This window comes from Phasianus colchicus, chromosome 2 (assembly GCF_987193195.1).
Source record: "Phasianus colchicus chromosome 2, bPhaCol1.hap1.1, whole genome shotgun sequence".
NCBI lineage: Eukaryota > Metazoa > Chordata > Aves > Galliformes > Phasianidae > Phasianus > Phasianus colchicus.
This window is the reverse complement of record NC_143437.1, coordinates 24,330,226-24,357,183: the sequence shown is the minus strand read 5'-3', so window position 1 is coordinate 24,357,183 and position 26,958 is coordinate 24,330,226. Positions and strand designations below refer to the sequence as shown.

Here is a 26,958-nt window from a genome sequence, read left to right as displayed (position 1 = left end):
CTATTCTCTTAAACTTTTTCCAGGACCCAAAAAGCCCTGCTCAAAAGAGTTGTTGCATTGTTTTGCCTGTGCTTTTCAGAAAAGGGCCTAGTGGGAATGAATGAGAGCAAAAAAATGCTCAGGGTTGGTTTGGTTCAAAGTATGATTTAGGGGTCCTGCTAAACTCGAGGCACAAATCTTTATCCAGTTATTCACTTTAACCATTGGTTACATGTGATCCCATAGGATTAGTATGGTGCTAAGTTAAAGGGGCTTAGCTTAATTATATATTCAAAACTGTTTCAGCCTTTGAAACGTCATTGTTTTATTCAGAGAGAGGATTAAGGAAAAGTTACTATTCTTTGTACTGTTTCAAATACATTCGAAAGCTGCTTCAAAGCATCAAAACCCTGCCTCGAGCCCCCTGCCCCGTTTTGTACTCCACTAACTGTCCCAAGGTCCTCTGCACATACATAGATTCGGTATGATAAAGAATGAGCTATGGAATAATATACTTGTTTCCTACCATTACAGTGTTTGCTGTAAGCGTGGCATTGTTACTTTTACAATGTACATAGCCTTTATGGAGAAGTGGGTTTCATTTCTTTTCCTAAGACAAGTAAAGATAGAGAGAACAATGAATAGAAATGGAAGATCAATAGCAGAAATTTTAAAATGATCTGATAATTATCACACAACCCCAGGTTAAACTCAAGGAGGTTAGACTCCTACAGTACATCTGGATGATCTGAATTCACTAGTTAACAAACATCATCAGCAATGTACATAGCTTATGGTGCTCTACTAATATGCAGTTTACATCTTTGAATGAAATAGGAGCACAAAGTGCAAGTTTGGTTACAAGCAGTGAAAAATAAAGTTGCATTTTCAGGATTTGTGCTTCCCAAAAACGTATAGAATTTCATACCTTGTAGATTATGGAGAAAATTCTGTAAAGAGGTCAAGTGGAAAATGTACACATAACTACCAATCTAAAAAGTCAAAACACTTCAGGAGATATGTGTTATGCTGCATATTATTCACATATTGTGAATGTAAAAACTCAAATGACTATTCTTTCTGAAAAAATCCCTCTCTTAATTCTACCCATTTTTAGCAAATTAGAGCCATTTCTGTCAGTGTAAAGCACATAATATAAGAAAGTGTTAAGTGGGGCTTACATTAATTTCAGTATATTTTCTTCTGAACTTTTCTCTGCTAAGACTGTGTTCTAGAAACAGAAATATGAGCAATAAAACTGATAATAGACAAACCGAAACAGTCTGCAGTGTTTCTCTTCGTATTTTGGCAGTGCTTCAGCTTAAAATACTTCCTTTAATGTCTTTAGCAATGCCCAGGAAAGACTTAAGTCCTAGCTTTAAAACTTTCCTAGCTTCAAGACAGACAAAAAGGAGATCTTCAACTAAATGTATCCAGATTAGATTTTTTTTTTTCCCCACAAATCACTGGGGTTATTTCTGTTTTGAACTTTTATGGTGGAGAACTTAAGACCTATCTGGGCAAATACGTAAATAGCATATTGCTCAGTAACACCATGATCTCCAAATTTAAATAGCATTACACATCTGGAATTTGGGTGATTTGTTTTTTCTTTTCCCATTTTTCCCCCTTTTATTTTTTTTTAAGATGCTGTGCCAACAGTGCCATAAGTCATTGGTTAAAAAAAGTTTAAGATGTACAAAAATGGTTTGCTATGTTTTGTTTTCCTGGCAGAATCGGAAAGAATAATTTGTAGCTTAATTTTGGAACACCAAATTTAGTACTCTTTTTAAAAGGTGCAAAACCTGCTTCCCCACAAAAAAGCTTCACTCCTCTGCAAATGGCAACACGTCACTTATTTCTACTTCTAATTCTTTTCAAAAACAATCAGCCATAGACATGTAGATTCCTCTGAAAGTAATGCATGCTATATGTTTTCAAAGAAACTATGACATACAAAGAGAATATGAGCACTAATTGATAGAGCAAATTCTCAGCTACAAAACACTATTTTTCAACACAGTCACCACTATTTGCTATGCATTTTCACCAGCAATGAACAAGAGCCTATATGATATTCTCTTAAGAATCTGCATCAGCAGAAGTGATCTGCTGTCAGTACTGCTGAAATGTACCACTCACCATCTTGTGCTCACATCCACTGTTTGGTCTCCAGAAGCATTCAGCAAACCTCAATGAATGTCAGTGGGTGCCATTTTTTCAATTCAATTCAACTTCTTTACTTCATACACACTTTTATGTCAGACACCGTGCTATCACAGCCATCCATCACATGGCAACCACACGATACTGGGGGGAAGGTTAAATTCTCTTCTGCCATAACACCACCATTTGCCTCTGACAATGTGGGCCAACATCATGAAATAGAAGGTATTAATTTTGGAGTAGCCCTTGTATATTCTCTCTATATAATTACATTATACATATATTATTAAATACAACATACATTTTATATATATATATATACACACACATATATACATACATACTTATGTGTATATATATCTATATACACATAACATGTTAACTTTTGATTTTAAGGGAAAATACTCTTAAAACAGCCAAGAATTTCATAAGCTTTCACTATACAACACCAAATCTGCACTTCAAGCAAGAGCAGCACTAGAACTAATGTCTTGATTTGTAAAAAGGAAAAAGGAGAAAGGAATCTCCCCCACGTTGTTGGGAATGTGACACGTGGGCTGAATAATCTTGTCCCCCTCTAATAAAAGGTACCCATACTCAAAGCTTTATTATCAGCTAGTTGGTTGTCAATATTTAGAAAACGAAGGATATTTTTACTGGCGTTCTTTTGTTGGGAACAGTCAAACAGTTGGCAGCCTTTTAAAGTTTTAATTTGGATTTAATGCTGCCTTGTATCTAACTTATGACAGAATATCAAAGAAATGTGCTTGAGGAACCCATTCTGACAATATCAAGACATTGCATCTAACTTTACAATATGCTAATGGTTTGCAGACAACTTCTCCTTCTTTGTTTATTATGCAAGGAAGTGGCTGTCTTCTCATGGGACACTAGACCATCTGTTATGCAGTCAGACAATATCAGCAACAGAACTGTTCTGTTAGATTGAAAATGGCAAGACCTTGTTTTCTAGTATTGTTTCCTATATCATGCAATAATGATTGACAACACTTACTCAAACTGAGTCCAAGTCATGCTAGAAAGGTAAAAATGTACAGGGCATAACTACAAGAAATGAAAACAAGACAACTGACAAACTAGTAATTTTACTGCGGTGCTGTGAATTTACTAACACTGCAATGTATCTTAACTATGTAACAATAGTCTAACTGAAGGAAATAATTCATTTATCAGTTAAGATATATTTATAAATCACAGCAGGACAAAACTTTTAATAGAGGATCACCCATAGCTAAAGTCATGAAAGAGAAGAGTTTTTTGGCAGCAACTGAGGTTGCAAAAGCTCAAATCTCTTGAGAGTTGAGCTGCAATTCCTCTGGGAAACATCACTGTCTCAAAATAAATCTTTTTCTCCATTTTCAGGAAGGAGAATGCAGTGAGGAAAGCAAGGATGACCAGACTCTGTAAGTACTGTTTTTGTTTCGTGAGAGTGGGAAAATTATTCTCTCTGTAATTCAGGACATTTGTAAAATAGCAACACTGGTACCACTTCTAATGAGAATTATGGGGGATTGTATTAAAAATCTAGAGGTGGCAAGATATTGGTAATGGATTAAACAAGTACTGGAGAAGGATTTATAGTAGATGTTGTGAAGATAACATCTTTTTGCAGCAGAGAAAGAAAGAAAAAGATGATGCGAGATCAACTCTGTAAGGACCTAATTTAAGAAACTTCTAATCAAAGGCTTGTTGATTCCTATCCAGAATCATGTTTTATCTTGTGCTTAAATGCTTTTCTTAATAGCGATGTTTTTCTGAATAAGCCTCGCATTTAACTTAAAAGGCTTAGAAAGAACAGCCCGAAATACATCTAACTTAACATAACTCTCCATCTAATCTCTTCAGAGGAGCACGGACGCAGGCAGCCAGCTGCTGCCGAAAACTGTCACTCTTCCAGCTTTGAGTGCTCTGAGTACTCAAAAGCTTGTGGGAAATGAAGGTAAGATGAACACTTTCAATTTCTCAAAATAGTCAGTGCAGGAAAGACTAAGATCTGATCCTATTCTCCTGAAACACTTAGTCCAACTGATGGTAATTGCTCAAAGGGAAGTTAGCATTAACTAGAAGCAGCCCAGGCCAATGTGCATTATCTGACCTTGATGCAATCTCTTAAAGCATTTACATACAAGTATATGGGATTTTCAAACAGTGAAAAAGAACTTATGAAGATAGAACGATATATATATTTTTTCCTTTCTTTCTGCAGGGCTTTGAAAGCAAAGCTGGAGAAAACTTTCAAGAATGTAAGTCCAGTATTCAAAGGGAGGTTGGCTGGGAGCTCTCCTGAACAGCAGTGGCATAATCACCATTTATGAGCTGTGATGTGATAGTCTTTGTGTTGCAGAATTTCAGCTAACAAATCAAAATCAAAGTCACGTGGTAGTGAGAACCCAACAAGTGCTGAAGAATGAATAGAACAAGTAACTTTCCTGGGTCCTCTTCCATCTTCCACTACAGACACACTGTTTCTGCTTTCTTGTTTCCAGCCACAGTGCAACTCCCTGACTTTTTCACTTGGGGCAGTTCCCAAAGCGTAGACCACAACAGCCCTTGAGTTTAATGAAGAGGAAGACAAACAGAAGGCACATGATAAAATGAAAGCTCCAGGAGAATGGCAGACAAGCCAAGTTTAACCAAGAAAGGATAGACACAGTCACCAAGTAGCGCTTGTCTTGAAAGTATCTCAAGGTTTAAATCATTATCCATAAATATCTGACAATGCAGAGATGTTGTGCAGTTGCTGCACCAAGTAGTAGGGGACATTGGAAACCTGGAACTGAAGTGATGCATGAAGAAGGGGAGTGAAAAACAGGAACTAAATGTACCCAGCTTGGTAACAGATATCCATGTAGATCATAAAGATTTCTCCAGAACAAACTGCAAGGTCATCCCATCCAAGTAATCTCCTGAAATTCAAGAGGATCTCCTATGGTATGAGTGTGGATATACCTACATGGATATCCAACTAGTTCATAGCCTTCAGAACATACAGAACAACTATCACCCTTTTAGCTGCTCTGAGCAGCTCTGAGGGAACGGTAGCTGGAGTCACTGGCTGCTCATGGCACAAAGACATTTGCGGAGAAAATAAATCCATCCAATAATTGGCAGAGAATCAGCTGTCACATGTGTCTCTCACCATTTTAAAGATCCCTGAAAAGGGAACTGATGTTTTTGCATTCTTTTCTTTTACTATGAAAAATGTAAGTGGATTTGAGTAGCTTCAAAGCATATTGTCAACTATCTCTGGACTAGCTGGAGTTTGAAGTTGTTCCTGAAAATGTGTAGCAAAACTAAGACAGTAGGATAGAAGTAGTTCTGGGATCAAGGTTGAATTCATCAGTAAATCTACTCTAAGGTATGTCATCTTTACCTAGCAGATGTTCCAGAAGTTTGCTTTGTCTTTTGCAAAACATGGCTCTGAGCCCATATCCACTCCATAAGAGTGTTGTCTTTAAGGTAATTAGAGGAAGTCTCTTTCCCCATGGAAATGCTCTTTAGGAATCTTTGATTATGAAGTAATAAGCATTTCCTGATGAGAATTTGGAATGTCATTTGTAAACAGTTCACATTTGTATGCAATTTTTACTACATGAAGTACTATTTTCCTAGCTGGAGGAATAGAGTTGGACATATAAAATATAATTAAAAGATAGCTGGGTAAAAAGTTTGCAAGGAATAGCTTGTTCAACAGATTTAAAACCCTTTCTCTGCTCAGAAATTATCTACAGTCAGTCTTTTGTTATGAAGCCCTTCAGTACTTCTCTTTGTTAGTCAGTTTTGTGCAAACAAATTTCTCTCTACTCATTGAACACCAAATGCTGACTGTAAGTGTTCTCTTTAGTATTTTAGTATGTTCACCACTTGATAGATTCAAGCTGTGCAATTGGGTGCCTAAGTCACATGGTGTTGTTTATGTTCTCAGAATCCTTTTGCCCCTAACGATTTTCATATGGTTGAGACATAAATTTTGTTTTATGATTAAATGAAACTTGACTCAGAGGAGCCAAAATTAATTTTTCAGGAGCGTTTTGTACAAACAAAACTCCACTGACATAAACACATTAAAAAGGGGCCATGAGCACAGCTAGAGTAAAAAACTATTTAGAAGATGCCAAAGTGCTTGAATATGCTTTGTCCTAACGGACCCAATAGCCATTTTTTCTTCATCAGTTCCTAAATACCATAGTCATTGTAAACTTTCTCAATTCAGCATGAGTCTGTATGCAATACCAGTGTTTTATAACATTTAAACTTTCATGTAAAGCAATTTTACTGAAAACATGAAGAATATATATTTTCGCACCTCTGTTTGTACATAAATATTTCCAGGGCCAGCTGTCAGTCTGCCAACTGTATACAATAAATAATTTGTTATTTCCACTCTCTGAAGAAAGTAGTTTTCTTTAAAACAAACCTTCACAATATGTGTTGTTTGCTACCATTTCAAGGCCTGCTACCCCAATGGAAAAGAATGTGCTAAATGTAGCATTATCATGCAGGTCAGGCAGGGCAGCCCCGTACACATTTTCCCACAATCTCTGCTCATTAACATCTAGTTCCCCCATTGTGCAGATTTTTGGCTCTGTTCCATCAGAGCAGAGAAGAAAAATGTTTACAATATGCAAACTTGGAGGGACAAAAAAAAAAAAAAAAGAATAAAGGCTTTGAAACGTCAGTCCTTTGGGATGAAAAGTTTCAAAGGGGAAGGTAAGTCAAAGGTTACTAATGGGATGTCTGCAACACCTGCTTTTAGTGGAGGTTTTATAAACAAGCTTTACTTCTCAAGAACGGCTTGGCCTAGACAAAATACCAGCTAAAATATCCGTGGCTAGCTTGAGCAGCCTGGTACCTATGAACAGAAAGGTCAGGTTTGTTGTATCCTAGCATGGTTTCTCATCCTGCTTTTATTGATAAAATGCAATTGCCTCAGTGGCCAGCATTGCTTTTCACATTATAAAGCTGAAGGCACTAGCAGTGTGGTATGCTCTGCTCTGCAGAGGAAGAGAAGGAAGGTGATGTTTGGTGCCATTACTAGGGAGCTCTGCTGTCTGAGGAAGAGCTGAACTGTCACACATGGGAACAAGTTTGGCAGACTTCTGAAGTTTCTCAGCTCAGCTGAATGACTCTCCCAAGGTACTTGCAGTTGAGCAAGTTTCTGCTCATAACTCAGAGACTGCCAGTACTATTTTCCTCTGAAAGTATTCATGTATGTTTCTAAGATTTTAACACTTGGAAGTAGGCACAAGAAGTGAAACCCTGCTGAACATTTACTGGGCCATTACAAACTTCCACACTTAGACATTTAAAATGTCTTTCACCCAGAGAATGCAAGTGAAACTGAAAAGCAATACCTTCATCTCACAGGCAGCAGCAGAGGAAGGAGGCTGTGTGGATGCTTGTTTTATGGCAGAGAGCTTCTGAAGCAGAGACAGCATCCAGACTCCAAAGATGACTTCTGGACTCACTTTGAGAAGCCATCATTCTTTTGTCCAGGGAAAAAGTGCAGCAGCTTCTACAAAAGCACAGAAACATCCAGCTTTAATACAGAAGAAGGCAGAATAATAGAAAAGACACAAACTGATGTTTGTGTCTGATTGCATAGAAAGTCATAAAAATTTCTTATTTTTATATCACAGAACTAATTACATTTGCACAAAGTTGGCATTGAAACAGCAAAAGAGGGAAAATTTTCCCCACAGGAAAGCATTATAATATGTCACCTACTCTCCTGCTCCTGCCATTCAAAATTTCTGATCCACAGCAACCAACTGAACTGCTTCAGCAGGAACTAATCAAGACCTCTTTAACAGTCCATATTTAGCACCAGCATGGAAAAGAAAAAGCCCCAAGATGATGAATAAGATGGTGGGTATTACAGTAGCTACAGGCATAGACAGAATTCCAGGAAACTTTATGAAAACAGCTTCTAGGCCTTACTTAGAAAAACTGTTTGCTAAGTGCCTTTAAAAAAGCTCTATTTGTGGACCGTGGCTGTTTACCACAGATGACAGAAAATCACATTAGTTAAGATCTAATCTCTTCAGCTGAATTTCATTTTTGAGACCAATAATTCCTGTTCATATTTCTCCAGAGAATTGCCAGGAGCCCTCATATGTAACAGCTGGGCACCGAGACATATTTGTTGGCTGAGGACACAGTTGCTGCATGAAGTTTTCTAAAGTGTATTTCTACACATGCACTTATCCAGAAAGAAACCATTTCTTATTCAAAACTTTTCTGTAAGCTACAAACGTCCTAAATGGAAATAGTGTATGCAATCTGGATATCACTTCATAGAGATGCTGGTTCAGTCATCTCATTTATGAACTAGCTCATGCGTGGCCAGCCCACAGCACAGGCAGAACAGAGCATAGGCTCAACTTTACTACATCTATTTATGAAAATACACTTTGGCTCACAAGGGTGGGTATTTTTCTTTGTTTTTTTTTTTTTGTTTGTTTGTTTTTGTTTGTTTGCTGTTCTTTTTTTCCCCTCTCAAGATAATTTTCAGAGCAATTTATCCTTGTATATAAAATAGTAAACTTGATCTCAATTCACACACAGATCCCAAATCTTGGTGAATCTCATTTTCCAGTAACAGTCCCTCTGAGTAGTTATCCCTCTTCCAGCATACAGCACATTCAAGAAAACCTTTAGTCAGACATGAATATTTTAAGGTATTTTCTTAAATTAGACAATGGATGTTTTCAGTGTGGTTTAGAGATGACAGAGATCACTTATTTCACTCTATGGACTGATATAAACACTGGGAGTGCACGCCATATGCCACACAAATGCAATCTAAGTTTATTTATTAATGCACCAGAGGCTGAGAAATGTCTTCAATAAATTATCTGTATTTTTCATGTTTGCAAATATGCAACACTCAAAGTTCATCTGGAGAGCTACAACAAGGTTTAGATAAATTCACAAAGATGACACTGCTTCTTATTTCACAGAAGACTTCCCTCCCTGAAGTGCACTGAGCTTTCGCCAAGTCTAGTGGAACTGGCTTTTTTTTTTTTTTTTTTTTTTTTTACATTTGGTTGAGATCAGAGTAGGATCTTTTGCAAATGTTATGTAAAGAAACAAGTCAAATGTAAGCCTTTAGAGTAAGAGTTTCTGCTTTCAGTTTACATAATGATATGCCATGTAGAAGGGCTTTCCTATTTTATACTCCCTCCTTTCACACACAACCCATGACTCTTTTTATACTACCATATAGAGATCTTTTTCTCTCGTCATTCCCATCACAAACTACATTTCTTTTGCGTTATTTAAGCAACATATTGATGTGATCCATCTTCCTGCTTTTTGGAAGAAGGAATTAAGAATTTCTGGTGGGGTTTTCAGTAGGGTAGATGTCTGTATGCAAGCTGAAGAGTTCAAATTAACTTCTGAAAAGCGATGAGAGGGAGCATTTATGAACCAGTGCTGGCTGCCATCAGTGTCTGTTCAGCAGGACTTTCCATGTAGGAAATTGCTGTTTTGCCCCAAGCCAGTTCACAGAAGTCATATAGCATTGTATCGGTGCTTAATCAGAAGATGACAGCATTCCCAAACAACTTCATTCCCTTGTCTGAGTAATAAACAGATCAATTATAATTAATGTTTGAACTCCAGTTTAACTTCAGAGAACCAGAAGCAAAAACAACTAGAGGATCAGTGTGATGCTTTGGTATTCTTCAGGCCTGCTTAAAACCTTCAAGGTAAATGGGCTTTATGCTGGTGTGCATCACAGAAGTGCTGATATGTCCGTTGTTTTGTTTAGGACCACTCAATACTAAAAATTACTGCCTAAACACTCAAGAGCATCATTCATTTTCTTATCAGATTCAGCATTTAGGCAGTATTTAACTGTATCAATTATTTCAATGATCACTTTCTGTTTTCAGGACCGGATTTTGTATCAAATCCCTGTGTAAGAGTAGGGCTTAGCAGAGAAGCGTGAATATGTAGTGGTGGAAGCCCACCTCCCTTAAGGCAAAAATTTCAGCTAAAGCACCTTGGCAGCATATTAATAGCTATAAAAGACTCTTTCTTTGCTGACCACAAATATGCTGTGGTCAACAAGAGGTCTACTCACTGTTTTGTTAAAAACAGTGATGATTTATTTTGCTTCAGCCATGTGTGAAACTAGTCACCACATTATGAATAATAATATCCTCTTAGTCTCAATGGAGCTCTTTTTAGACAGAAAGATCCACAAGGCATTTAACTAAATACTCAGTATAGCAATGTACTTGCTGACCACTAAAATATAGCCATATCTGGGATGGAACGCTGCCGCTATTTAAAAATGCATGGCAGCAGAGCAGACAAAGGGGGAAAAAAATCCATTACAAACTAAAGCAAGAGCTTAAGTAAAACAGAACTACCTTAATTAGGCATAAGCATAGAGCAGAGCTAAAATTGTAAGTTTGAAGTGCATCCTGGAATCCTTCTGCCTATAAGAAATCAGAAGTTAACACAGCACTTCTTGAGAGAATGAACTCCAACTGCACACTGCCCTCTACTGTGAAATGAAATCTTTAGAGGCTCAAAGGGGAGAAAATTGTGTATTAAATCACCCAGCCAGCTCATTTGCTGCAGCAGTGCTCTGAAGTTATAAAATCTGAGGAGGATCAAACACAAGTGGTACAGCTTCAGCCTGGGTACGCAGGACAGAGGTGGTGTCCTCATCTGTGTTCTCAATAGTCGGCATTTGCTAAGCCAGCTCCTCAAAACAATTTCCAAAATGGCAAAGGGGATGAGTAGAATGAGATTTAGTATGCCTAACTACATTTTATACATGTACAGTTCTAGTAGTTTTGATATCTAGTTTAGCTCTGTATTTTAACCCACGTCAGTAACAGTTTGCAACACAGGTAATGTTATAGAACTGTATTACTTTTTACAACTTTGAATGACAAGCCATCCCAAAATTGCCTAGATCTTGCTATGTTAATTAAAAAAAAAAAAACAACACAAAAAAGCATCACTTTAGGAATTAAAAAAAATCATTACCTAGCACAATGTGTTCCTGATGCTGCAACGTATCAAGGCTAAAATTATTTAAGTCTACTTATGTTTCTGACATTTAAAATGGTTTTCAAACTGAGGACAGTTCTAAGACATGCTATTTTGCTCTCTTAATGCTTACTAAAATGTTCTATAGAGCAAAAACAAAGTGCGGAATTCCAGCAGGGAATGTGAAAGGACCCAGAAAGTTTTAAATACAGGAAAATTCCTTAGGTGACCAAAAGAATTAGAGTTGGTTCAGTAGCAATGTGGAGATCTTTTGACAAATAACACCTCTATTCAGGAGGTTCCTTTTTCCCCTTCTGCTGCAGTATATTGTCAGAAGGGCTTTTTCACCCATGTCCCTGAAACACATACATGTACACACCCTCAAGAGCCAGGCACCTCTAAGAGATTTGCAGCTGGTGTAACGTTTTTCCCTACCACCTTCTTCAACCTGCAAGAAACAAAGCTTCTTCAGACAGTTTGCTTAATAAACTTTGTTTCTTGAGGGAGTTTGTTTCATAAGCAAATCAACTCTAGCTCCAGCATAAGGCATGTTTCTTTCACCCTTCTATTCTCCAGTGTAAATACAAAGCAGGCATAAGAACACACATTCATTCCAGAGCAGATACCTAAATGCAAAAAAGAAAAAAAATGGACAACAGTAATGCTTCACCATACTACAGAAGATATCCAGGCAGGACAGCAAAGTGCATGAAAGTGTATAGAACAAAAATCTATAGAGTAAAATAGAATAATTTTCTGAACAGATCACAGGGAAGATAGCAATTCTAATGTCTCCTGTTTGAAAAAACTGCCCACCAGCTGGAGAACAAGTTGCTTGCACATAGCTCTGTGCGATCCTACAGTGATTCTAAATAATGCCAGACAGGACAAGTCACTTTTTGACTTTAGGGTGGCAGAAGTCTCCCGATCTACACTTCAAGTGGTGCGAGGTAAAGGAGAAGCATATAGTTCAGCCCTAAAATAGATTTGTGCATTTCCTTGGGTGTGTGCTATGGGTTATTAAGTAAATATCATCATTATTTGTCCATTGCGTATCAACCTGAACACAAGTTAAAAAAGGAAAGAAGGTAAAAAAAAAAAATCTAGAAAGCCATAAGGAATAGTTTACAAATACTACTTTTTTTTTTTTTTTTTTTTTTTAAGTTTTCCTATGAGAGTATAAAGAGGATCACAGGTAGTGACAAAGAGGTAGTAGTGATTTTGCAGAACATGAGCTGTACAATAACAGAGATGGCAAACAGCGCAAAAAGTGACTTTAAGAGCTGAAACTATTTCTTTCTATGCACACTTCACTGCTCTTTAAACTTTGTATGCACAATGCTTAAAAATATTTTTTCTCCTTTACTTTTACAATTTTTATATTTTTTAACCTTAGCAAAATTTTTGTCATTTTGGAATTACAGAACTGGGATGGTAGAGGGAAAGGGAAATGTGCATATTTGCTGTATACAAATAATCCAAAGTCAGATTTCAGCTTCACCTACCTTGGAAGGAACAGTGTTCTGTACTTCCTGCAGTTTGAGAAATCAAAACTCCTTGAAAATGCTCATCCAACACTGCTTTTGAAAATCTAGATCATATTTGAGTTTCACATGAAAAGTCACTGTAAAGTCACTGCTGGACACATAAAACTCCTTTGTTACTGAACTCAACAAAAATCACAGATAACTGTCTCCTAGGTAATTTTTTATTATTATTATTTTTTTTAACCAGTAAGGAAAAAGAGAAGGCTGGAAAGAAATGCAGATGATTTACAGTTTAGAAAGGCTCAGAAATAAATCAAACATTTGCTGCATTCAGTAGTGTTCTTTCACTGCTGTTAGCATAGCCCAACAAGCACAATAGCAGTGAAACTTCTGGATAAGTTAAAAGCCATTATTTTAACCCAGAAAAGAAAAAGAACTTGTGTACATGCTAGCAGCTGCTTAATAATAACAAATGAAGCTTTAAAAAAAGGCACATGTTAACATTGACAAGATGCTATTCAGGCTTGAAAATAAAATTAAAAAAAAAAATCAGAGTTCTGCTCAGCTTGGACACTGATATTAGATGAAGAAAAATACTGTTTTTCTTGCATTTCTGGAGACAGACACTGCTTGTTGAAGAATGTAAAATTCAATCCCCAAGGGAATCCCAAAAGCTTTCTGGCAGACATTCTGAAACTCAACTTTACTCTTTTCTTTTAACAGTTAACATTAGAAAGTAAAGAAATGGAAGAAGAAGATGAGCAGATGTAACCATGTTCAATATTTACATGGCTCTGGCTTCTTGAATTGAAAAAGTATTAGACTGCCAGGTCTTGAATGAGTCTAACTTTATACAATAGACAGGTGGACCACAATTACTTTCAATTACTCTAAGTAGGTATTTAGTTACTTATCTTAATCTTTTTAGAAGAACAATGGGAGATAATATTCAAGTTTATAAGAAAAGAAGAAAATGTTTTCACTTATATTTATACTACTTCTAGCTCCCCATAACCTAACAATGTCAGCTTTGTGCCTACAACGACCAGTTAACTAGCCTAACATCAGGGTGGGTATTTTTACATCAGGGTATTTTACTGCCAACATCCCTCCAAACACTGTTTAACAAATGTTCTCCATTCAAGCTGAACAGATGGAAGAAAAATTACTCTGAGGAATTGTAGTTCTATAGGCATAAATTATATGGATGCTTAGCAATAGGAGTGTTCAGGCTCAAGAGGATAGGGGTTGCCATAAAACTGACTTGCTTGTTTGGTCATGCAAATAAAAGCTCTCCGCATCCTAAGCAACTGCAGACTAGTAACATTACTCTTATAGATTCTGGACATACATAGTCAGTTGGCATTTTTCTAAATACCTTTTACCTAAGGAAATTGTGTATCACTGTCAAATCTGATTAACAAATCAAAAAGACTCTGATTGCTCTACCCTCCTCATGGTTCTCTTTCATATTTAAAGCTTTGACAGTTTAACTGGCTTTCCCTATTCTTCTCATATAGCTTTGTATCCACACATTAAGAATGTATCTTCAGTGTTTTCTGACTTGAGTAGTGCCCTTCTTTTCCAGTCAACCTTATAGAAACATATTAAACTAAATCAAATAACCTTTTTCTGACACTGATTATGTGGGAAAATAGGAAAAATACCAAGAAAAAAAACTTAGGTCTAGATCTAATTGTTTATGGCTGAGAGCTCAAAAACAATTTTTAATGGATCAATACCAAATGCATTCAAAATTTTATCCGTGAAATTCAAGATCTTTTAGACTCATCCATGTCCTGTAAATTACTGTTCCATGTTTATATTTGCATAATTACCTTTTTGAATTCAATAGTTGTAACCTGCAACTGTAGCTTGTTCAAGCACAGCTTTACCAAAGGAATTAAACATTAGTCAATTCTTAGTCTCTTTCTCCATTAGCATCACCTGAACTGCTCTCTCTTGTTGTTCCAAACCATCCTTACAATTACAGAGGCCAAAAAAATTCTTAAAAGGTACTGTTTGAGTGAGAACTGCTCTAGTGGCAAAGATGCAAGAAATGATAAGGACATTGAGATTATTGGGAATAAGAAATAACCAATTGAGAACAAACTCATTAAATGGCAGTGAAAAGTTTTGTTCACCTGAGATCCTTTCTTGGCAAAAAGACAGTTTTCTCTCATATTAATTATAACAAACTGTGAGGGCTGCTCTGAAAGTACTGCCTCCTATTTTATTATTTTGACTCACCATATCAGAGGTGAATGTTGGTAGTACGGCAGTAGAGGCTGAACTTCCCACCAATATCCTGTTACATTTTCCCTCTGATGGCAGCAGAGAGGCAGTCTGACAAAATGGTGTCTGACATGGGAAGGGTTACAAGTGAGCACCTTTCCAGAATGACCAGCTTCTGAGATACTTAATGAGAAGTAACACACAAAAATGGTTGTTTGATATGCTCTCCTTTATCGACTCTGAAGTATCCATCGCCCAGATTACAGAATTTCTCCCATCTTTAATAACACACTGAAAAAAAAAAAAAGATGATGAAGAAGAAACAAATCCATTGTCTGCAAAGTTATACCTATCTCCCTTTTGGACTGGTGTAGTGTGTTGCAACTGCTGGGTTAGCAGCACCTTACAGCAAACACAATATGGCAGTGTGGACAGGCTACTCATATAGCAAGAGCATAGTAGTAATCTATAAGAAAGAAAAAAAAAAAATCACAGATTCTGAGATTACATGCCTATCAGTTATTCTAAGTACATGGTAAAGGTTACTACACCAGGGATCCATATATTTATCTGTTAATCTGTCCCAAAGCCATGGAAGGTAATTAATGAAAAAGATAGTCAGGCATGGCTTCAGGCAGTAATTCAATATTACTCAAAATCACTGCATGAGCAAACCTGCGAACCAAAGAGGAAATGCATACTGTACAAGGACACTTGTGTTCTGAAACATGATCCCCCATGGAGTTTTCAGATGAAGCACTTTTCCAGTGATTAACTCAGTACATTTGAATTTCATTACTTAATGTTTTAGGTGACTGGTTATTTGTAGCTCACAGAGAGGAAAACAAGTTTTCCATGAATAAAATCAGAGTAAAAGTCAGAAAATGGCTAAGCCATCTCAGGTCACTCAGAGCCCCATCTCTCCTCACTGACTCAGTAGAAAGGTCAGTGATTGTTTTTACAGCTCTTTTGATAACTATGCTATACTTCCCTTACATTCCATTGGCAACAGATCTATGCCAGATATGTGAACTTTTCCCTACTGTACATCTCTTCCTACAGGACTCAGTAAGGATCAGCAGAAAGAAGTATTGGAGAACACCAGTTTTTTAAGTTGTGATGAGAATGCCTCAACAGTAACAGCTTTTGTAGTGGTATAGCATTCTCCTGCTCCAGAAACTTGCATGCTCAGTTCTTCCATTCCACAGAGCTCCTGTTGATTTTATAAAAGATGAGAGTCCTCAAAGCTGCCTCACAGGTGCTACAAGGAACATGGTTGGCTTGTCCTTCTCTGGGATGTGAAGAGGCAGAGCATTGTCTCTCTCCATTCTGTTGCTAAACAAGAATCAGCTAGGCCATCAGCATCAAATTATCTCTTCAAAGATGTCTTCAGAGAAATCTATGCACCATTCTAGAGACTGTCAAGAAGTGATTTGCCCTGCCATCCTTCTGGGATCAGACAATGGGACTAAAATTCAGCAAAGAAATTCAGACAAGGATTAGAGAAAAATGAAATCAAATTTCAAAACTTTTTATTGCACTGTAGGTCTACTATTTAAATTCACCAGGCCTTGGATTTGGTCAGATATGCAACATCAAAATAGTTTTACTCTTAATCAGAATGTGGTATTCTAAGCCTTTATGGTCCTCTAGTTCAGCAGTATTTTCATGGGCTGCCTTTCCCTTTTAGAGATCAAAGACGAAATTCAAACTACACTGACAAACTCAATTCTGGATTACATATGGATATGAAATGGTGTTTCAGTACCATTAAACTGTTTCAGCTTTCAAGCAAAATCTTTTCCTGTTCCCTGTTGGGATGAAAAACAAGGCCTTTTGAAGTTTTATGTTAAAAACAAAAACTTGGGAGAGACCCACACCGTCCGAGCTAAATGCCTGGTGGTCAGAGCTCTCATTTGTCTGATTTGGAATAAAAACCTGTAACTACATTTCCCTTAGACCAAGAAACATCTCTGAATACAGGGCTACCAAAATATCAATATCAGCCTATTCTTGCATAAATTCTGCCCTGGGGCAGAAAAGTCTTAGTAGAAGTTTAATTAAAATTGAAAAATTTGTATTAAAATTGCAGTGAAGAATAACATCATTTACACTAGTCCCATTTTTATTAAGACTCTCACCAGAAGCGAACTACACTAACCACAGTTGGTGAGACTTTTAACAACAAACACTGAAAAAATCCTTCCCAAGCCCAGAAAGGTGTAACCTTCATACATTTCTGGTACTTGTTCTGACATTCCCAAATGTAATACCCTTGACTTCCTACTTCAATGAATTAACAGGAAGAAATGAAGATATTTTCAAATGCTAATTATAAAAGCCTTAAAGATTTTGCTGGTGAATTTTCAAAGCATTACCAGTTCAGCTATGGGCTTACAAAAGTCAGCTGTTTAACATAATTTATACCCGTACAAAAAAAAAAATCAAGTCTTTTGACCCAACTGCTGAGGAGGTCAGATCTGGAAGAACACCTCTGCCCTGTATCTGTGTAGCCTCCAACTGAAGCTGCAGCTGTTTTGCCCCCAATGCATTAATGCAGTACAACAGAGATCTCTTTGTGGAATACCGGTACCCAAGCAAATGAAGGTAAGGCACCTATAGATAACAAGGCCCTGCTAAGAGCCACATCTGTGCTTAATAAGGTGGCACACAGTGATGTGTTTATACTCTGCACTGCCAATATTATTTCAGGTGACTGGGGAAACAGCCCTGTACAAGGTTGCATGCAAGCAATGCTAGTACCTGTGTGAAGCCAAGAGGAAGCATATGGAGAGGTGCAATGCAGAGCTGTGCCAAAGCCCTGAGGTCAGGAGGGACTCCTGAGTGGAGGTCACTGCAAAAATCAAGACTTGTGTCTTCAAGTCTGTTTTGTAAGTTGAGTATAACAACACTGAATAGGCAGAAAGTGGGCTTTTAGGAAAAAAACTTGAAGCAAAATAAAAAAGCAGTCACATCTGCAGGGCAAATTTCTCTTTCCCTGTAGCTTCCCCTTCCCCTACCCCCACCTTTATCTTTTTTTTTTCCCCCTTATCTCTCTCCCCACTAGATTTTCAAACCCCTACACAGGCTTGTAGAGAGACTGTTATACAGAAAAGCATTTCTCTCTCACTGTACCAACAGCTGATGAGGAAAATTTGTTCTATCGATTGAGAGTTGACAACAGTGAAAGAACTACTTTTAATTAATGAAATACACATTCAGCATTTTAAATCATTAAGATTTTTACAAATTACTTTTTACTAAAAACATTGGTTATTCGACACTTAAAGTGCTTGTTTTCTCACTTATTAAATTCTTTGAAAATACTCTCTCACTCCATGACAAAATAATGGAGGAACCTTTTGGCTACTGTTAGAAAATACATGACAGCAGCGCAAGCTAGAAAGATTCTTTGCATTTCAGAGGTCTTTACCTGGACATTTGATTCAGAAGTGTACAACAGAGGTACCTGAAGGCTCCCGTGGAATCCTGGACACCATAAAATCAACTCTCCAAAGGCCCAGCACGGCTCTTCCTCTACGCCATTCCTTGCTGCACTGGGAGTCTCTGAGGCCTCCTGCTTTTGAAAGAAGTCAGTCACAGGTCATGTTTGCCTCTCAGTTAGTTCTACATCTCTGATTATTATGCTTCTTTCCTTCCAAAAAGCACGGCAATGTAGCCGCTGGTAGTTACCCTTGGACTCCTCACATTGCCCTTTTGCAGACAATTCTTTTGCAGAATTCTGACACTTGAATTGGATTCAATTGGCTACAGTTTTAGGCTTTGAGCAGACTCAAAACAACACTTTAACAGCCACATTCCATTCGTATTTTTAACCTTTATCTAATCATCATATATGCAAGTAGATTTTTAGATTTCTTTTTGAATGAAAACCATCATATGACACCAGAGATCGAAGCTGTCTACAATTTATTCTAGTCCTGCAACTACTGAACAGAACTGTTCCTAATGCATATCTCAGTTTCACACTGTATCATTAAAACCATAGACAAAGGTAATTGTTTAAAAATGCTATTGCAATTTTAATAAAGGCATTGTTTTTGAATAAAAGGAAGTTAAGTGTCAGGATGTAATTGTTGTGATGACTGTACCGTTTCCACATTATTAATAAAATACACGTGTTTTAGAGCAGAAACTATAACATGCTCCACATACTTTTTCAGTTGTTGTCTAACATATTCTGGAATACATTAAAAAAGTCAAATTCAATTATAGTTCAAACAACGCATGCCATGAAATACACACTCATTGTTATGAAGAACTAAGACATAATTTGAATCCCCTTTTCAAAGAGGCACCATTGCTGTGTGAGTGCCACTGAGCCCAGCACAGGCACATCAAACTGTGTATTTAGCTCCTACATCAGTTGAAAATTCCTTCTCTAAATTCAACTTTCTTGGGTGAGCAGTCTTTCCAAACATTATCCTTAAAGAGAAAGAATCACTACCAGCACAGCTTGCTTTTTCTGTTCTGTTATGACAGCTTTACTCTACCTGAAGTTAATGACGTAAAACTGGAATGACAAAATTTCTGTAAATTAATGACAGTGAGAGTTCCCCTTGTTCACAGGCAGCTTATTCACAGCCTTCCAAGTTAGCGACAAAGATTCCATTGACTTTAGCAGCAGCAGACCTTCACCCATCTCTAGAATCCATATATATTCTTGTTTTGTGGAGAAATATTTAACAACATTAGGAAGTATGTCTTATAAAAACACAGAAAATATCTTTCTTCTTTAAAGTGCAAACAGACACAAAGGCTATAGGAATTTGCTTATTTGAATAGGAAGATTCTCGGCCTCAAATTCAAATCACAGACCACATCTAAAAGGCAGTGAGATAGCGATGTGATCAATCACACCTTATTTATCTTTAGCACAAAATGGGAACACAGATCAGCAACATTCCCCTTAGGGTTTTATTCAGCTTCTTCTGAAAAACAACAAAAGGATAACCAGAGACTCCAGTAAGCTGAATTTGAACATACAGCTTTTGAGAAGGAACTGAGAAGCTGGTGCTTCATATAGGATTTAACTATTAAATGAATGTTTTCACAGAAGGAAAAAAAAGGCTTCCACTGTATGCTGGATACCACTGTATGGGTATTCTTGCTAAGTTCACCTTCAGTCCTGGAAGTCTTTCTACATACCCAACCAATAATAATTCACCTATTCACCAATAAGATGCACTAGAGAATAATACTCTAATTTCTAATCAAGAAGAAAGAAAAAAACTGCTACAGACTTTGGAAGTCTGGCATAAATATTTATTTGTTCCTTTCAACTGTTTTATTACTTCCTTGCTATTTAACTGCAACTTTCCTTAACAAAGGGAGCATGTAATAAAGTGCTTTGGTAATAACTGCAAACTTTTAACATTAAGCTGGCAGAAACAATCCAATTTTAATAACAGTCTCTCTTGGTAACCTTGTATTTTGACCCAAGGTGAAAGGTGAAGATTAAATCTCCTCCACCTTTCTGAATGCAGCTGCTGTGCACACAGACTTTAATTGATGTGAGACTTAGCTTTGTAACTCAAGACCATCTCCCGCCTGCAGCACTGAAAATGTGCGATTCAAGGCTCAGTTACTGCTGATAGCAGGTCCCACTCAGCTGATGGTCTGGACAGGAGAATAAAGTCTTTGTCATTATCTATTCTTCATCAAGGTGACTTTTTTCTTCTTCATAACTCCAGTATTCAGGTCGGGCTTGTAATGATGGCCTCTCAGCAAGAAACATTATGAAGTGAAACAAACCAAAAAAGATGTGACAAACAAACCCACAGGTGAACAAAGCAGCAAGGCTGGAGCAGGGGTCTAGCAAAGTGTTTGTGATTTTTTTTTTTGTGGGGAAAAAGGTTCTCACAGACATATACACACACACACACCTATACAGTTCTGTTTTGCAAGTGAGTGAACACAACATATTCCAAATCCAAACCAATTTCCTTGTCCTCTTCTCATCTACAGTCCAAGTGGCTATACTTTCAGGAATCAGTCTGGTGGCCTTGGCATCAGAGCAGGTCTGGTTAAATTATTCTTCGGAATAATTAGGCAGAATTTATTTCAAGAATTTAAAATCATAGCTTCAACTACTTGAACAATTTTAGTGTTCAGGGTGCTGATCTAGACACTTCTGTCTGAGATCAGGGACCAAATCAAGACAACACAGCAAATGACAAAGTAAAATACCATGAGCCTTTTTCTAAGCTTCCATCACATGTGACATGCAAAAGTATCCCAAAAACATTAGAAGCTAATCAAATCTATTTTACAATTCCAATATGAATTTGAATAAACAAGTAAAGACGACTTGCTGAACTGTGCCTTGCAATCTTAGAGGCTTAGATATTGCCCTACATGTGACTGTAGTCACAAAGCAGCATCTCTAACACATGGCAACCAAATGCACATGCTGAGTTTAGATGGAGGACCTGTTTGTTGTATACACATTGGACTCATTACTTCAAAACTAAAAGAAATGGATCTTTTGATGTATACTGGTAATGATGAAAATTGTGTAAGAGTATTCCCACAATACCTCAAACTTTTTATATACAAGACTATAAAGTTAGCATGTATTATATATGCATGATCTAAACAATCTGCATTGTTTGCTCTGGAAACAGAAAGAAAGAAAACGAAAGAACAAAACCAAAGAGCAGCATGTACTTCCAACTTAGTTTCCTATGTCATATGTTTCTGGCAGGTCTCCTTTTAGTGAAACTTGGCTTCTTCCACTTTGTGATTTTAATTCCAGCATTTGGCAAAATTTAGATTTCTAATCGCTGTCTGATTCCAAATTACCAAAGTGAAGATTTTTCCCTGCTGCCTGCCAAGATGAGGTGATAAGAGTGGGTCTGCTCTGTAGCTGCCAGAACACCCAGTGGTATGTGTAACTAGATAGCATCATGTTTAAGGGCTGGTGAAGAATAAACTACACTTGAGCAGAGGAACATTGTTGATACATCTCAAATCATTCCAGTAATCCCCTGAGTCTCCTGACGCTTTCACAGAACAGCATTACCAGAGTATCACCAAGCACCATAGGTTTAGTACAGGCAGTTCAGAGAGAATTTTTTTCCCCCGTTCTGAATAGAACAATTTAATGTGGACTTACAGATCTTTTAAGATAAATTGCTCTCATAGTATGCTTTAGAATTCATTAGCCTCTCCAAGGAGAAAAATTTATCCTCCCCACCTCCCAACTCATGAAAATGAAGATGCCTAAGGATATAGAGCATCTGCTGAATTCCACTGGATTGGGTGACATTTTCAAGGGCTTTGAGCAATAAGTCTGGTCATTCAATTTGTTAATAATTGCATTATGTTTGGAAAGCGGTAGAAGCCACTTTACCGAGGAACCTTAATTTTGTTGTGGCAAGTCTGTGCAACAGCTACGGAAAGCATTTTTAAAACTTCACCCTCATGCAGCTGGTAGCTACGTATCATTAGCAGCTTACAGGCATAGATGGAACCTGGTTCTCCCTGCTGTTCTTTGCTAGTTAGATGATCATAGTTATGACATCAAAGTTACAACTTCACCAGATAACATACTTTGCTTTTTTAAAGGCTGTGGCACTTTGTGAACTATGATCATCTCTGTGCTCCTCAGAGCTAACTGCCAATCAACAGATGATTAAATATGGCTCACAGATTTTTTTTTTCAAAAGAAGAATAAACAACTTTTTCGAGAGGTTAATAGAGTATCTTATATGAAACATAACTTACTGCACATGTTGATTCCAAAAGACTTGCTAATTAAGCAATCCGCTAGCAGAATTTCACAAGGTTCACAAGGAGAACTTAAGCCATACAACTATGATATCATATAGTTCTATACTGTGTAATTGGTGATCTACTGTACCTTGGTCTAAAGAGGCTAGAGAAGGAGGTGGAATGGGAAACTCAGCATGACTAACCTAGTCCCATGTTATCACCTGATTAATCTCTGTGTTAGCTAGTGTCTAAGGAAAAAAAAAAAAAAGGGAGAAAGAGAGGAAAGGAGGAAGAGGAGAAGTAAAGGTCAAAATGAAATAACTGGGAATAGCCCCTATTTTAATACAAAAGCTAATTCAGGAAACTAGCTGCTTGTTAATACATTATTGTGCTAAAATCAGAGCCAACAAGCTACACAGGAAAAATTAAGTTTCTATAGGACATAATATAGGCCATCTGTCAAAGCAATTTAGCATTTAAAGCCACAGCTCTACAGTGTTGCACGTGGCACAAATACCTGTATTCAGATGAAGAATCTCTTTTCTCCTTCTTATTTTTCCTGGAGTTGTAAGGTGCTACAGGACAGAACTCAGTGTAGAAAAGTCTTAAGTAATTATGGTACACAAAAATCAGAAAAAACCTCACTCATTTCTCTCCTACTCTGCACATTTAAGGGGTTAATCTCTTACTTATTCAGTTCAACAGAGAATATTAATTTTAGAAATGAGAAAATTATTTTTGAGGAAAAAAAAAATCAACCAATCAGATTTTACCACAGAAACGCTGACTGAAATCTGAGGGATTGGGGGAAAATTCTGTTTGAGCATCCCTTCAAATTCCATGGACTTGCTCAATTCCATTTCTCCCTGAAGGATCCAGCAGTCTGCCACTGATCTGCATATATATATATACACTATATGTCACTTACTGAAGATCAAAATCTCATACTACTAAAACAGAACTTTCTTATACCTATGCATACATCTGTATATCTGTTGAATTGTTTTCACGTGGGTAATTTTGAGCAATCCATATCATTTCTGATCCTAACTTCCAGTACAGTGAAAGAGCAGTTTCAAAAATATTAGGGTTGCACTCAGACTTCTCAACTCCTCTTCTGAAATGAGAGTCCATCTGCTCTGCTGTCTATACACAAGCAGGAAAAGCACTTCTGGCCAGCATGCTCTCCAACAGCTTGCAAACATAACCCGGAACATATCTCAGACCAGTAGAGCATACCAACAGCAAGCCACATGTGTTAGAGACAGCTTATCAACTGGGCTTACTTAGAACTTAACTGTTCATACACGTTACTTTTCTGCTACCAAAGCCAGGAGATGCCTAAACAAGAAATACAGTACCTTCTACTCAACTACTTTACTAAGCCAGCTAGTGCTGTAAGGTTTAGAGACAAGACAATTCACTTTAAGCTTGAGGGCTAACAAGGGCGATAAGGACATTTCAGAGAAGACTTCCATCAAGGCAACATGAAGGCAAGTGTGGAAAAAGTTGCTAAGGGGAAGGTTAATTATGCAGCTTAGGGAGTTGTTATTGGGATTGATAGGGTAGAAGTAGAATTTGGGGTCCTTCCAACTCATTAAGCAATGTCTTACAAGAGTGCCTAATTGGATAAGATTTGAGATTAGTATTGAAAGATCTTCTACCGGACCTTTCTGCCTCACAGGTCCTATGAAGAGGTCAAAAGGACAAAAGAAAAGTCTTCTCAAATAAGGGCAACCGCAATTAGGAGTACTCAATGGTCAGAACTGCACAAGTAGAACAGAAGGCTTGAGTGGGTTTCACAGGTATCTAAGAAACAAAAGCATGAATTTAAATTTAGTTTGCAAATGGATACTTATGAAGTACATAGAAATAATCACACACCCTCTTTCCCAGGAGCAAACCATCACTGATGAACAAAAAAGAGAGTAAATGTAAAGACCAGATGTTGCCTATAAATGTGGCTCTGTATGAAACAGAATCTGTCAGTTTAACCTAATAAAAAGCACTTCTCAGAATTTCTTACCTCTGAGATAAAACATGTGCGCTACAGAGGATGGAGACCTCCAGCAAATAAAGCATTAGTAAATTTCTAGTATATCAAGTTAATTTGGCTACATAATTATTTGCTCTGCAATATGGTGTGAACTAAACTCTCATTATTCATCTCATGGGCCCAAGTCCCCAGATTTATTTAAATGCTTGTCTCTCAGTAGGAGTTGTCCATTTAAAGAAGTTTTGAGGGTCTGGGCTATAGCTCTCAGCTCTTCATTCACTTAAAAAATGTGGTGTGACTGCTTTACGCAGAAAGGGACTTTGACCCAAAACAGCATCTTTGTAAGAGGATTAGAAAAATTCCATTCTTTTAATGACTGGCTAGATGTTTGCTCTCCTTTACTAAATACTCTTTGTCTGTTATTCTTAATGATCAGCATAAATGCTTTAAACCAATGTTGTAAGTAATCTGTCATTTTATCCAAGGTTTTGTTGAATAGTTCTTTTGAAATGATCTGATTATTAGTTTCTTTAGGCCACCATTCAGCTAAATTCCCATGCCTGCCTTTATAATGGCACTTCTGCCATTTCTTAGACCTTCCATTAAGATCCACAGCAGTACTATGTTTGTCTTAGCACCAGCACAGACAAGAGACTTCACTGGAAGGGGAAGATGCATATAGCTCTGCCAGAAAAGACTGGCATGAAACCTCTTTTCTAATGTTTCTGTGACTTTTTGTTCTAAAAGTACTATTCTCACAGTGCTCTGATAAAGACAAAGTTTCTTCCAAAAATCTTGTACCAATCAACTCCCTCGGACCCTAAGTAATTTAAAACTAGGCTTTCTGTTTGCATGCCTACAGATGGACATCAGCAGCTAACATACTCCTTAAAAATCTTGGCTTAGGACTAAATTTCACCCCACTAATTTAGTCCTATGTTACAGGATAGCATGTGATAACAGGTCTTTTAAAACAGCAGAGATGTATTTTGTAATTTAGAAAATGGCTCTGAGGAATCATTTGTCAGTTTAACGAAAATCTGAAACTACAGGTTTACATAATAGAATTAATTGTAATGGCCTTGCTGGAATGATTTCTTTCAGACAGGTTATTTGAAGGATTGAAAGAGGGATTTCACAGCTGAAAGAAAAAAAGGATTTACCCTAAGACTCATGCAAGCAAAACATGTTCAAATTTCATAATACAGTGCCTTTGACTCTGTGGGACTATTGGTTTCACATGTCTTGAGATGCAGGAGATACTCCTATTCAAGTGTCTATTCAGGAGTATCTTCAAAGAATTCAGTCCTTTCCTAATGCAGGTGTTCATCATATACAGAGGGCAAATAAGTTCATTTACTTATTAAAATGTGACCTTACAGAGGCATAAACATTACATGGGGTGGTGTAACACCCCTGAAAAGGTGGTGCTATAGAGTAAACAGAAAATGTATATCTAACATGGAGAAAAGGCCTTTGACAAGTGACACTGATGAAAAAAACTGTAAAATACTACATAGCTCAGTAAGCCAGGAAGCTGCAGGGAGTCGTCAGCCTCTCATAATTCCAAACATCAGTTCAGTGGTGACCTCGTGGGAGAAAATGAATCTTAATAATCCTATGTGCAAGTCTGCTTCACATGTTCCAAAAGAGTATTATCGGTTGCATTTTACACCCTTCATTGATTGATATTAACTTCTGAACACGTCGTGTGCGTGTGCGCCTGCATGTGTGTGGCAGGCACAGTGCTTTAGGCTGTGGCTCCCCCTACCCTTCAGGCCCTCAGATAAGGGGTCATTTCCATTCCTCATCATTTCTTCCTCTGTGACTGGAAATATTCTGTCAGCCGTTTGGCAGGGGGAACAAAAATAGCTTGTATTCTGACAACTGTGTCCTAGCAGCATTGTATCACTCATCCTAGCACAAGGGCAGTGTTAACATCAGGCCACAGCTAAACACTTGTCAGGAAGTAGAATAACACACAAGTTCAACTCCATATGGCTGCTGCTCTCACCAGTGACTTCTTGGCTGGTACAGCATGCCCATGACTGGAGACTGACACTAACAGACAGGAACAAATTACACGGCCACAGATGCAACAGCACATCTGATGCTCCAAGAAGAGGAGCAGGTGGGGTGAGGGTCCCAAAGCCCTACCCAGAATTGCAACAAACAAACAGCAACAGTAGACTGTGTGACATGTGTAAAGGGCGAGAGGCAGTGCAGTTTGACATCTTTGCCATAAGGGCTAGATGGGCCAACTGACAGCTCCTGTCCTTCCCTCTCACAGCTGCACTTACCATATTGTACTCATTCCTTCCCTAA

General features: G+C 37.6%; 2 protein-coding genes across 15 annotated transcripts in view; both read right to left on the bottom strand.

Annotated features, from left to right (window-relative positions):
• LOC116230043 (uncharacterized) overlaps positions 1-15,160 on the bottom strand; it is a 108,931-nt gene extending 93,771 nt beyond the window's left edge. For 6 of the 10 annotated variants that reach the window (XM_090135142.1, XM_090135146.1, XM_090135144.1 and 3 more), the window contains exons 1-2: positions 14,916-15,157; positions 7,521-7,681 (exon numbers count right to left, since the gene is read on the bottom strand). In XM_090135142.1, coding sequence (XP_089991268.1) covers positions 7,521-7,604 — 84 coding nt within the window. In that variant the 5' untranslated portion in view covers positions 7,605-7,681; positions 14,916-15,157. Of the gene's footprint in view, positions 1-7,520; positions 7,682-14,915 lie in introns of all 10 variants that reach the window. The other 4 variants (XM_090135148.1, XM_090135149.1, XM_090135150.1 and 1 more) reach the window with 1 other exon arrangement.
• A 555-nt stretch (positions 15,161-15,715) lies between these two features.
• The window catches only part of LOC116230059 (uncharacterized), a 317,299-nt gene continuing 306,056 nt past the window's right edge, over positions 15,716-26,958 (bottom strand). For 4 of the 5 annotated variants that reach the window (XR_016464044.1, XR_016464045.1, XM_090135137.1 and 1 more), the window contains 3 exons: positions 18,334-18,480; positions 17,664-17,811; positions 15,716-16,368 (listed from right to left, as the gene is read on the bottom strand). Coding sequence is in view for 1 of the 5 variants with exons in the window: in XM_090135137.1 (XP_089991263.1) it covers positions 17,779-17,811; positions 18,334-18,480 (180 nt within the window). In the remaining 4 variants the exon portion in view is untranslated. The remainder of the gene's footprint in view (positions 16,369-17,663; positions 17,812-18,333; positions 18,481-26,958) is intronic. The other variant, XM_090135139.1, reaches the window with a different exon arrangement.